We start from the raw sequence: 13,872 nt of genomic DNA on the forward strand, positions 1-13,872 counted from the left end.
TCTTCTAGCAGATTATAGATGGTTTCTTCTTCCTCCTCAAGTTCTTCAGACAAGTCCCTGATTTCACTACTAAGTTTCTTATTGAGATTTATGAGATAATCTTTTTATTTATCTTTTAATTTAAGTAAAAGTTCAGATTCGGTTACCTCATCTTCATTCATTTCCTCGATGGCCATCAAACACATTTTTAGAGATGAGGGAAGCTTCCTCCTCAGAGTTAGATTCACCACATGTAGTGATCATTGATGTCTTCCCTGGTTAGACTGGAGGTTCTCCAACCTTCGTTTTCAAACAGTTTCTCGCGAAGTGTCCTTCTTTTTCATAGTGGTAGCACACCACTTCTCTCGAATCTTTGCTTCCCTCTGTATTGTGTGTTTTATGTCTCTTCTTCATTTCAATACTTTCTTGAATTCTAGTGATGAGAGCAATTTCTCCATTAGCATCTTCTTCACCTCCTTCCATTTTAGTCAAATACCTTCTCGATTTTACGCATGATTCTCTGGCTTTTCTCTGATTCTCTTCCCACTATCTTTTGTTGTTGCACACTAGCATTGCTTTGTAGACGAGCAACCAATTCCTCTGAGGTGATTCTTTTGATGTCTTTCTGAGCTTCCAGTTCTAGTGTGATGGCGTCCCACTTGGAGTTAAGGACTTGCAGGAATTGATGAGTGATTTTCAAGTCAGTGGGGACTTCCCCTAGAGATTGTAGTTTTCCTACATATCCTTGGAATCTGGAGTGAAACTCTTCAGGAGACTCGCCCTTTTGCATGACGACATTGTCGTAATCTTTCTTGGGAAACCACAATTTTGTTTTTTTACATCATCATTTCTTTCATACTTTTTTAGCGCCTCCCTTATCTCATTTGCGGTTTTGTACCTGAGGATATTTCTGAGGTCAGAGGGATCCAACACCACATGGAGGATCTTTTTCGCCCTACTGTTGAATTGCAGAATCTTGTAATCGGCATATGTGTAGTCTTTCCTTTCCTTTTCCACATCTTTGGTGGTCGCATCGACCCAGACCTTCTCATTTCTATACTCTACAATCTTCCACAATTGTGCAGGTAGAGAGCAGACATGTGACTCAAATTGCTCTATCCACTAGTCCGATTCCCAAGTTTTGAGAATAGGTGGTTTCCATAAGGATTCATTGATGTAATTACTCGTAGACATCCTTGCCATAAATGGCTAAATCAGTAAATCAATAAATCAAGAGACCGGACTCTGATACCAATTGTTGGATCGGTTAGCCTTTGACAATCTCAAGGAAAGGTAGAATCTTTCCCTGAAATCTATGCAATAAATTTAACACGTAGGAAAGATTAACACAATATTTAGAGTAGAAACCATAATGGAAAACTAGCACTATGTAAAACTACTACCTTCTAGTTCTTCACTAGAAGGATTCAAACAATGTATTTATTCACTTTCTTGTTTGTTACGAAACCGAGAGCTCAGATTACACCCAATCACTCCTCTCTCTTACGTACAAACTCAAACTTGTAAAGACATTATTCTTCCCTTTAAGATTAATGAATTATCTTCAACGCACACTAATTCTAATGTGTTTCTCTCCAATTATTGAACCGATAATACAAGACCTAAAATTGTCGTTTTTTAATGTTTTACTTACCTAAATCAATAAAATATTAATCGCTCATATTATTGATTTAAGCAAACATAATATCTCGTTCAATTAATTAAGGTATCTAAAGATTAAGCACGCCCTTAGTTTCTCTATTATCATGTCGGCAACATCTTCCACAAACTTCCATAACGAAATCATATCTCGCTAATTTTCTTTGCCAAGATTGCGTGAGAGATTCTTAAAATTCTCTCAACCGCCTTGCTTTATAGATTGTATATTGTATCTGGAACTCGCCCCTCGTTTTAGTCCTTCCTTGTTCTTCGTATACGTTCCTTACACGATGCTCTAACCAAACTTTTCTTAAACAATGACTTCGTTTATTCTACAATATATCAATAAAGAATACATCCTTACATGGATATTTGTTACCATCAAAAACTAAGCAACCGAAAAATAACACTTTATGAACTCTTGCAAAACAAAAGCCTTGACCATATCCGTACATTTCGTTATTTATGTTTTGAATCCACTTTGCAACGTTAAGAAGATAAATTTTACTCCCTATGTCCCTTAATTATCTTCCCACTTGTCATTTTCATTGTCCCAAAATTACATTCCCATATTTCATCTATAGAAACTACTTTTCAACCACTTTTTCAATTTCCAATACACTTTCACTTTATCCAATACAAATTCTCCTATCCCAATACTACTTTATCTTCATTTAATATCCAATTATTACTCTTTCTCTCTATCTCTTTCTTTGACATTTATTACTCTTCACTTTTCCTTTAAAACCCGTGATTTTGGTCAAACGGGAAGAAAATTAAGGAACGGAGAGAGTATGTTATTATTGACCCATGTGTCATCTTTGCCTATCCATTTGGAAAGAAGGCTAAAGACTCACAAAATCTTTTCTTTTAGAGACGTTATTTGTCATTAGCGTATCTTCCCTTTCCAGAATCTCTTCTTGTTATTGCATACTGTCATTCCAACCATCACTCCATTTCCATATAATGACCCCTTGCAGATTTACAACCTCCATCATGTTTATTTTGTTGGGTTTGTAGTGGTTTCCTAAGATTTAAATGGTATATGGGCTGATATTGGACCGAATTGGATATTGGGCCCATATGTATTGGTTCTCAGCTGCCTCTCTAATTGAAGAAGCAAGTAATATTGCTAATCATATATAGAAGGAGGTTCTGGTGAGTACAATTAGTATAGTGAGTACGTGAATATGGATTTGAACTGTCAAATCAAAATGATCAATGGTTCAAAAATTTCACAAAAAAAAGGAAAATAAAACATACTGAAGCGTACTTTATATCTATCATTAAGGGCATTTTTGTAAATTTTATAAAATAACTGTTGAATTTCTTGTTTTACCTTGATCTAACTCTACCCTTTCCAATTAGATCTTCTTCACTATCTTGTTGTTCTTCGCTCCATCCATCTTCAACGCACCATCGTGCTCTCCCATAGAAGAGAATTCTTTCGTCGTCGGAGGTTGCTCGATGGAGTCGGAATCGGCGACACCTTTATCCTCTTCAACAAGTTCCAGACCAGGAGTGTCATCACCAACCATCGTGGAAGTGTGATTCGGGATATGAAGTCCGATTTCGTCTATGCTTCGTAATCTGATGGCTACAGACTTATATTTCTTCTAAACTAATGTCGCAGCTTCTCAGATATCTGATCTTGCAAAAACCACTCACTTCATTGTCTATTATCAAGAAGCATAACACAATCAGGTTATTGCTTGTTCGTTAATTTGTCTCTCGTTCCGATGATTTTTCAGTTTTTGTTAGTTTAAGAATGATTATCTTAAATGATCTGCTTGTTTTGGTGATGATAAACACAACATTTGATGTCTTTTGTGTGTGATGACCTTTCCAGGAATACCTTTGATAGCTAGAAGAATAGCGTTGATGCAAGCGAACAAGCTAGAGACCAGCTTTGTGCCTTGGGGGAAAGCAAGTATCGCAAAGGCAATCATGAACAAGATAGAAGAAAAGAAATAATTTCCATGTGAAGTATGTTGAAGGCAAAGGACTAGCATAGAGCGAAGTAAGTCACTGCGAGCTAGTGAATCCTCAACTTCAACATCTGATTATATACGAGTGTATCCAAGTAAAGTGAAGTGTGTCCGAAGTGGAAATCATGCACCATCGTGTAGAGTATTGGAGCACAGTAAAGGGAAAGACGTGAAGCTAAGGATAGGATGGATGGGTTCCTGCCTATGGATAGTAAGGAGCGTGGATCGCAAAGTTGGATGAAGCACAAGAATGGTGTGGAGAGGATTGTCATCGTGGACAAGGTTGTTGCTCAAGAAAAGAAGAAACGTGTGTGGTGGAATCTGTTGAAGCTACATAGTGGAGTTGTAACACGAATTGCCAACGTGTCAATATTTGTTACACTATTGTATATGTTTTCCTTTATTGGAGAATGAGTTAGGAATTCTATAAATAGGTGCAATAGGTGAATTGTTAGTGCACGAAGTTGAGAAATCTCATATTTGAGAGAAAGTCTAGCTCGTTTAGGAGAAGCAACCGAGAGACAAACATAAAAGGATCGGAAAACTAGGAGAGTGAGTACGGTTAAGTGTTTAGGGTGAGAAGCTAGTGATCTCAGGAGGGAGCGAGTGCGTCAACACACCTTGAGAGCAACAAGAGAAGGATACTTGTATAGACCTGAAAAAGTGATTGTATTGAGTGGAGAGTTGTGAGTGATTTTAATTCTATGTTTAATATAATCAATATATTTGTGAGTTTCATCCCGGGCTTGAGTTAAGCGAAGGGTTCTCTCCTTACCAAAATATCTTTGCAATTGAGCTAAACTTACTATGTAATAATTCTAAGTTCGTATTGTAAAATCCCTTAATTCTGCATATATAACATACTTGTTTATAGCTTGCTATGTTTACAAAGGGGATTAGACTCGCTTTAAAGTGTTTTCAACTTCCGCATTTATAAAAACACTTAAGCTAGTCAATTGAGCTACTCTTTCATAAGAGCTAGTCGATTTAAGCTACTCTATCTTATTAAGTGGCGGTTCACTTATATATCTACTCGCTGAATTCGATCCTTGTACACTAGCTTTCTATCTACTTGTACATCGGGTATAAGAGTAAGTGTGACATTCTTTATTATACAATTAAGTTAGTTGTTTAAACCCAGAATCTTGCCTTCTGAATTTAATTAAGGATTCTGAATTATGCGATACTCTAGCGATTGCTCTTCGAGGTTGATGTATTAAGTAGATAGTTATAGTCTATTTTTATGCTAATATATGTTGTTTACTGAGTAGTTAGATTTCCAATTTCAGTACCTCTTTCCTTCTATTGTTGATGATTATGCTGATTGAAACCTGGATTTATTAGCTCTTCTTGTTGGTGATTATTGAAGCATTTCCAGCTCTAGTACATCTTTCCTGCAGACAACTGGTTCGATGAAATGCCTAAGTGAGAAACTAAGTTAGTAGGTCTCATATTTTATAAAACAGTTGGGTGACATATTCTTGACGAAATGAACATACAAGTAAGGTATGTTCCTCTTGCAAGCTCATCGGGCTTTTAGGTTGCTTTAGAAGGAATATGTGAAAACTTTATTGGCCTTACTATTTTGCAGTACTACTTCTCCGTGGCCTGATTTTTTATATGCGCTAACCTTAATGTCCTTGTAAGATAAAGAAGAAGAAGATTTGTGTGTAGATGTAGAACATGGTTTTTCCTTGAACCCTTCTCTATGTCCCGGTTTCTGTTAACTTATAGTTGGTGCATTTGCACCTACATATGCTTTCTTACTGTCCTTAACAGATTAGAAAGAACTGCCCTTGTGATCTCCACACTACTAGTTTCTCCTTTTGTCCCCTTCTTTGGTAGGTTTGAATATTATTTCTTACTGTTAATTGAAGTAGTTAATATTTTGAAAATGTTCTCATATTTATCCTTATAAACTGGCAAGGTTTGGTGATGGCATTGATTGGATCTCTACTCACAATGCTTTTAGGTAAGTCCTACATTTTTTTTACAATAGTAAAAAAAATTATTATTGTAGAGAAATCTGATTTGCAGTAATTTCAGACTCTTTTACTACCTTGAGCTTGTTACCTGAGCATCTTAAGAGGAAAGGGTGGAACTTGTTCTAGGAGAAATTTCATAAATCATCCAGATGTTCAACGCTATCTTCATACTAATTGGTTTCTTTGGTTATATTCATTGAATTTTGTTATCTCTAGCACGCTTAAGTTTGTGTTCTAGTCATTGTTGTGGGTGTGATCTCATAAGCATTTGGAACTTATTCTGCCATGTCCTAGATTGTGGAAAAGTTGACACCTTGATCAGAAACTTATTTTTTACCAGATTTAAGGATTATGGCATCTCTGTACCCAAATAATGTGATAATGGCGTGTTGTGTTGTAGTAAGTTCATTCCAGCATCCATTATATAGCTACAATGCCATCATTTCTCTACCTTTTTGTCCTTCCAAACCAACATTTGATCTTGTATGCCATTATCTACCCCATTTGATCATTTTCATAAAACAACAACAAGCAAAAAAGAACAAAACATTGAAAAAGTACAACCAAATGTAAGAACCACCAGGGGAAACCAAGCATGTCCATAACAATAAGCATTTGAGAATTATTATAGACAAATATAATATCCAAGAACATGAAGTTCTATCAAATCAAAGCATTTATGGGAGAAGCTTGAAATCATGGGAGAGAAACTCCATAGGAGTCAAGAGTATCTCTAGTAAGCCTACAAAGCCTCCATTCCTGCAAAATCTCAGTTCCCATAGTCTCATAAAACATAATCGCATTCACATTCCAATCTAGAACCACCCACTGAACCCTCTTAAACTCTACCTTCATCGCATGTGTCGCAACCGCCAAAAACAAAATCTTCCCCAACCCATTCCTCCTGAAACACTCTCTCACAAGCAAAACCTCAATGTAAAACCCCGGCTTCGCTAGGAAAGTGCAGTAATTCGGGAAGAAGAGGACAAATCTGGCCACAACGACATCGTTCTCGCTTGATTTCAAACTCGTCTCCTCATGATCTATATTGTGGGTTCATGAAGTCATGTTATGGGTTACGGGCTTTAATTTTAGGTTCATAAATTAGGTTACGGGCTTTTCTTTTATACCATCACTCACCTACTTACAACTCTTTTATAATTTTGTTATGGGTTACGAGCTTTAATTTTAGGTTCATAAATTTTTTATTGACAGTTCATAAATATATATCGATGGTTCATAAAGTTTTGTTAAAGGTTCATAATTTTTTTATTAGTGGTTCATGAATTTCTTTCACAAAGTTCCTTTGGAGATTCACGTCTCTTCAAGATCATGAGTTTTCTTTTGCATGTCCATGATATCTTTTTCACGGTCATTTATTTTTATAGTAAGAACATGAGTTTTCTCTTATAAGTTCACTCACCTATGTAGAAATTATGAGATTTTTAAAGTCTATAAGAATCGTTGTTGTTTTATATTTAAGGTTCATGGATCTATATCTAAGGTTCATAAATTTTATATGTAAGGTTCATAAATTTTCTTAAATAATATTTCATTGAGATTCAAGTCTTTTTTTGCTCGTGATTTTATTTTGGACGTTTATGATTTTTTTTCATGGTCCATGAATTTTCTATAGTAATATCATGAGTTTTGTTTTATAGCATCACTCACCTATTCACAAATTCATGATATTTTACAACTCTATTAGAATTTTATTATGGTTTACGAACGTTATATTTTAGGTTCCTAAATTTTATATTGACGGTACATAAATTTCTATTAAAGGTTCACAAATTTTATATTTGCGGTTCATGAATTTATATTGCAAGTTCATCAGTGTTTCATTTAAGTCCATTTTTTAATAATCTTATGATTTTTTTCTTTGTAGTTTTTTAGTTTCTTATTTTTTATTTATTATATTTTTCTTACAAGTTTAATAGATTTTCTAAAGGTTGATGAGTTTTGTATTATATGTTCATGAATTTTAAATTGTATGTTCATAAATTTATATTACAGGTTCGTAATATTATATTGAAGGTTCAGCAAAAAAATCCAAAAATATTAAATGAAGGTTTGCTTCTGTTTTATCATGAATTTACTTTTGAATGTCTATTAATTTTATTCAAGTTCATGAGTTTTTTTCTTATGGACTTACTAACCTATTAAAAATTTATGAATTTTTGTTGTGGGTTATGATTTTTTTATTTTAGGTTCATAAATTTATATTCAAGGTTCATAAATTTGTATTCAAGGTTAATAAATTTTCTTTAATGAAATTCACTGGAGGCTCGCATCTTTTTTGCTCATAATTTTCATTTGGACGTCTAAGATATTTATTTGGTCCATGAATTTTCTACATGAGGTTTCTCTTATAGACTCACTCGCATATTTACAAATTTATGAGAACTTGTTAGGCTATAAGAATTTTTTATTCTGGGTCACAAAATCAAATAAATTTTATAAATTAGGTTCATTTTTAATTTATAGTGAAGGTTCATGAACTTATATGAAAGGTTCATAAATTTCACGTTGAAGGTTCATTAATTTCATTGTCTATGTAAGTTTTGAACATTTGTGGCAACAATGAGTTTTTTATGTTGAAGGTGCGTGAATTTATATTGCAGGTTCGTAAATTTTATATTGCAGGTTCAAAAAAAAACATTCCATAAACTTTAAATGAACGTTTGTTTCTTTTTGATCATGAATTTCCTTTTCGATATCTGTTAATTTTTTTCAGTTTCATGAGTTTTTTCTTATAGACTTACTCACCTATTTACAGATCTATGAAGTTTTGTTATAAGTCATGAGTTTTCTATTTTAGGTTGATAAATTTATGTTTAAGGTTCATAAATATGAATTGAAGGTTCATAAATCTTCTTTAATAAAATTCATTGGAGTCTCACGTCTTTTTTGCTCATAATTTTCATTTGGATGTCCATAATATCTATTTTGGTCCATGAATCTCTATAGCAAGTTCAGGAGGTTTCTCTTATAGGATCACTCGCCTATTATACAAATTTATGAGAATATATAAGTCTATATAAGAATTTTTATTATGGGTCACAAAATCTCATAAATTTTATAATTTAGATTCATCAATTTATACTGAAGGTTCATGAACTTATGTCAAAGGTTCATAAATTTCACGATGAAGGTTCATCACACTCCACGTTCTGAGAAATATTTACCATCCAAAAAGTAAGAAATTCTGCGTATTTTGACCAATTAAAATACCCCTAGAGGGGGATAGGGCTAGGCGGATTGTTTTTTCTTTTTTAATGCCACCAAAAGGGGTTATTTATGTTCAAGCGGTTTGATGCTGCTATTGAAGAAGCTTTTCGGGCTAACAAAAGAAAGAAAATTTCCATCGGCAGCTCCGGATGAAAGAAGAATAAGGGTATTTAGAGACCCAATTTTCATTTGAACCGTTAACAGAGGAGCATTCAATCATCAAAAAAGAGGGTTTAATTAAATGACGTATCAATTAGATCAGAAAATGAATCATACGAGAAGGTGAAAGTTTTTTTGTATAGTTGAAATTTCATTGCCTATGACAGACTCGAACATTTGTGGCAGTAATTAGTTTTTAATATTGATGGTGCATGAATTTATATTGCAGGTTCGTAAATTTTATATTGAAGGTTCATAAAAAATCACAAAATTTAAATGAAGGTTTGCGTCTTTTTGATAATGAATTTTCTCATGGATGTCTATTAATTTTTGTTCAGGTACATGAGCTTTTCCTTATGGACTTACTTACCTATTTATTGATTTATGATGTTTTGTTGTGAGTCATGAGATTTCTATTTTAGGTTCATAAATTTATGTTGAAGGTTGATAAATATGTATTGAAGGTTCATAAATTTTCTTTAATCAAATTCTTTGGAAGCTCGCGTCTTTTTTGCTCACAATTTTCATTTGGATGTCTATAAAATTTATTTTGGTCCATTAATATTCTATAATAAGTTCTCCAGGTTTCTCTTATAGGCTCACTTGCCTATTTTACAAATTTATTAGAATTTATAAGTCTATAAAAAAAAATTATTTTGGGTCACAAAATCTCATAAATTTTGTAATTTAGGTTCATCAATTTATACTGTAGGTTCATGAACTTATATCAAGGGTTCATAAATTTCGTGATGAAGGTTCATTAATTTCATTGCATATGTATGATTCGAACGTTTGTTGTAATAACGAGTTTTTAATATTGATGGTTCATGTATTTATATTGGATGTTCGTAAATTTTATATAAGGTTCATAAAAAATATTCACAAAATTTAAATGACGGTTTGCGTCTTTTTAAACATGAATGTCCTTTTGGATGTCTATTAATTTTTTTTTTCAGATTCAAGAGTTATTTCTTGTGGACTTACTCACCTATTTACATATTCATTAAGTTTTGTTGTTGGTCATGATTTTTCTATTTTAGTTTCATAAATTTATATCCAAATTTCATAAATTTATATTGAAGGTTCTTAAATTTGTATTGAATGTTCATAAATTTCCATAGCCTATATAAGATTCGAACATTTGTGGTAGTAATGAGTTTTTTACCTTTATAATTGTCCATTTATTCATAGCCTATGTAAGATTCGAACTTACATCATGCATAAGAAACACATTGCTCTTCCGTTGAGTTAATAGGCTTCAATTTCTCACAATTTGGAATTAAACCAAATTTCTCTTCTAATGAACGGATGAGGGAATAGGTTGAGTACATAGAAAAACTGATAACATTTTTCAGTGAGAAATATAATGTACTATACGCATACACTATATTAGACAGTTAGCTATGTATGCTTTATTAAACATGACAATTTACTCAAGTTTCTGCACCACTATTTCAACCTTTTAGAAGCTTATGGTTTTAATTGCTTTGTAAATTTATAAAATCATGCATTATATCAGTCACTTAGCTCTCTATGTTTTATTAAACATGACATGTTAATTAGGTTTCTGGACCACTATTTCTATATTTAAGTAACTTTTGGTTTCAAGTATGTAATTTCATACATCTCATGCATTATATCATTCATTTAGCATTAGACATAACATATTACAAGAAAGCAATACAAAGTAATTTTGATACCAGGAATTCCATAAATGTGCTTCAATACCAAACAGAAATGTGTGGAGTGTATATAATGATCCCTTGCATCATCTGCATATAATTCATCATTGTCACACCTTCCTGTATGCAATTGGTAGAATGGACTTCCAGCCTTCATCATAAAGCAACAAAAAAAATTAATACCATTATAGGGTACAAGAATCACACAAAGAACATATTCTCTGGCTGCCAAGACCCTAATATTAGCAGAAGAAACAATTATGGGGCAGACTTGTTCAACAACCGACTTGATAAGATCCAAAAAAAGAAACTTCAGCAAAATGCTACTGCTTCCTGAAGCCAGAAAGCAACTCCAGGGAACGAAGACAAGAATGACAGCTAGCAAACTAGTCTTCCCACAAAAATGAAAAGCAATTCGCCGACAAGGATTATAAGCTGTTTAAGGAATGTCTACAGGAAAGTACTAGTAAAATTGGTCAAAACTAGGTTTACTGAACCTGACCATTATAAAGGGTTATTGCCTTAACAGGTGTAGCATTTTGTGCAGTACTTGCTCGCTTTCCTAAAACAACTTGCACTAAAAATGGTGGCTTGAGACAAATCAACTCCTCAGCTCTTTAGTGCTTGTGTCGATGTATCCAACAATCTGTCAACACAAATCACTTAAATCATTACCAAACATCTAAATATATATAATTGTTGTGATATTACTGAAACACAAATATTTAAGTGTTTTTTTACATCCTAACCCTTGGAAATACATGCTAGAAAGTTCCACTACATGTATCAAGAGGATTTTGAAGCACTCATCCCAAATAAGCCACTATTAAATCAAGTGAATTAATACATATGTAGGAGTTATTTCAGAAGTCAAATGTTGCAGTTGAAGGTTGAAAACAAGAGCCTTGATCAATTCCAATATTAGGTACACATATGGAGCCATAAACCAGGCATAGTTACTAGAGATACCAAAGCAATCAAAATCTGAAAAAACAAAAGGTTGCTGAAACTTACTCTTCTTCTTGGTGATGGTCCCAGCAACAAGCTTGGTCTTCATCTTTAAAGTTACCGACACCGGGTCGGGGGGTAAAATAATGATCAAAGAATAGGTAAGATAACCATGAAAAGTTTATGGATCTGGATCCATTATGAATTATTGCCTTTTTTCTTTTTCAGATATTATGCAACAAGTGTTACTATGAAAATATTCCCTCTACAACTAGAACTATACCAAAAGCACAGATGATAAACTAATCAGTACTAGTGCAGACAATTCCCCCTTTTAGAACTATCTAACCACTCCTAAGACAACAAATATACCCACTCAACCACTCAACATCTCTAATCATCTTGTAGGTCACTTCATTCCATTCAACCTAACTAAACAAAGCAATTACCCAAACAAACTATAAGATTTAGGTGATTGAGATGCCATAAATTAAGCAAAAGCTTATATATGCTATGTTAAACTCGTTATTATACTTTTTCTTGTTCGCTTAAGACACTCTATCCCTTTGACAAGCAATTCTCTACTACATATAACAAGAATGTTTTCCTCAGGTACAAGTTCGCCATTGTAGCTTCGCTACAAGTAGTGCTACCATTACCATTACCATCACCACCACCGCTGATCATGGCTTTCTCCTTAAGAAGAATAGCTGCTATGTTCCATACATACTTTAACACCCTTGCTTTTAGTGTTGCAGCCCCACGCAATGTTGTACTAAAAATCAGGACAACTAGGAACAAATCCATGGCAACCAAATAATACAGACCGCACTATCTTTTACCTACCAAATTTACTACAAAATTTTAAATTAAATGAACACCAAATTGTCACACCATTGTTACCTGTAGCAGCAGTCGCAGTTGAAGGCATGATATCCCGGCAGGTCTAACATTTACAACCGAGCTAACAACAGAGGCCAAGTGTTCACGTTCAGCGTCCATGGCCTCAGCGGCCTCAACACACTGAGCTGCCACCAGTGTGGCTACAAAAGCTACTGCCATGTCAGTCTGTGCCATTTCCGGATCTTTAGAGGTCTAGATGAAGCTGTAATGGCGGAGGCTATGGCTGCCACAAATGTTGCAAGACTAGTATTTGATACAACAACGTGGAGGTGAGTGTTTTGGGCTCTTGTTTCTTCTTTCTTCTTCTCCCTCGTGTCCTTCAACCACAGACCCGTTTTAGGTAACATTGAAAGTACTAGCATGTTTGAAGCCAAATGCACACAAGTAAACCAATCAGTCTCAAAACCTCATTAATCATAACAAACCCTAAATCGACATCAATTGCAATAATCAATTTTTCTCAACTGAGGTGCGGGATATCAGATGCACATTTCGTACCTTGTTTCATCGTGAAAGATATCCTGCCAAGGGACACGGAGATTGAATCGATGCAACGATAGAGGATGTTGGTGTCCAAGCTCGTTGGAAGTCTGAATGCTTTGCCATAAACTGAAACGAGGAGGGAGAAGCATCGAGGGACTAGGAGGATGTTAGTTGAGCTTTAATCATCTTGTTAAAGCTTAATCTATTTCTCTTTGTTTTGATGATAACAAACTAATATGTTTAATCTCTTAGTGTTTTTAAGCCTTCCAGGTCATTGCCATATTTGTAAGGATGCGCTTAAGTCACTTAGAGATGCGCTTGACTGGTCACAGTCGCGCTTAACACCAAGCGGAGAAAGTAAGTTTCGCAAACGGTGTTTAATAAATCCATTCAAGACCAAGAAGTAAGAGTGATCGAGCTTCGAGGGCATAGTGATGCACTTGAATGAAGTTGAAGAAAGTTGATCACGAGGTTCCACTGAAGCTTAGGGTGTGCCAGAGCACAGGAGAATAAATCTAGACGCTTCGAAGGCTGGCAAAGCGGGAGTGCAAGTTGCGTGCACAGGAAGGTGCGAGAAGAACTTCACACTCCTTGGGACGCTACTCCAGGGATCGCCAGCGTGGCAAGAGTTTGTTAGAGCTTAAAGCACACGGATTGCTTATGTGGCGTGGATCAACACATGGAGAACAAAACCAAATCACTCCAAGCCGTTGATTAATTCTGGTGAAGTGATCAAGGCACACGGATTGATGAGGTGGCATTTTATATAGTCTCAGTTTGTTACACGGTTAAGCTATAGGGATAGCTTAGGACTTGTGTATAAATAGAGTACTATTTCATTCATTTCAAGGGTTG

At 34.5% G+C, this 13,872-nt stretch overlaps 1 protein-coding gene across 1 annotated transcript; it reads right to left on the bottom strand.

Moving 5' to 3' along the window:
* Nucleotides 1-12,142: 12,142 nt before the first annotated feature.
* LOC141249663 (uncharacterized) lies at nucleotides 12,143-13,042 on the bottom strand. The gene is given in 5 exon segments (XM_073669741.1): nucleotides 12,143-12,267; nucleotides 12,270-12,406; nucleotides 12,542-12,728; nucleotides 12,731-12,940; nucleotides 13,033-13,042. Coding segments are annotated over 5 exon segments (669 nt in total).
* Between the last annotated feature and the right edge of the window lie 830 nt (nucleotides 13,043-13,872).

The sequence above is a fragment of the Phyllobates terribilis genome, unplaced genomic scaffold, assembly GCF_046119375.1.
Source record: "Phyllobates terribilis strain yellow unplaced genomic scaffold, ASM4611937v1 Scaffold_4947__1_contigs__length_55699, whole genome shotgun sequence".
NCBI lineage: Eukaryota > Metazoa > Chordata > Amphibia > Anura > Dendrobatidae > Phyllobates > Phyllobates terribilis.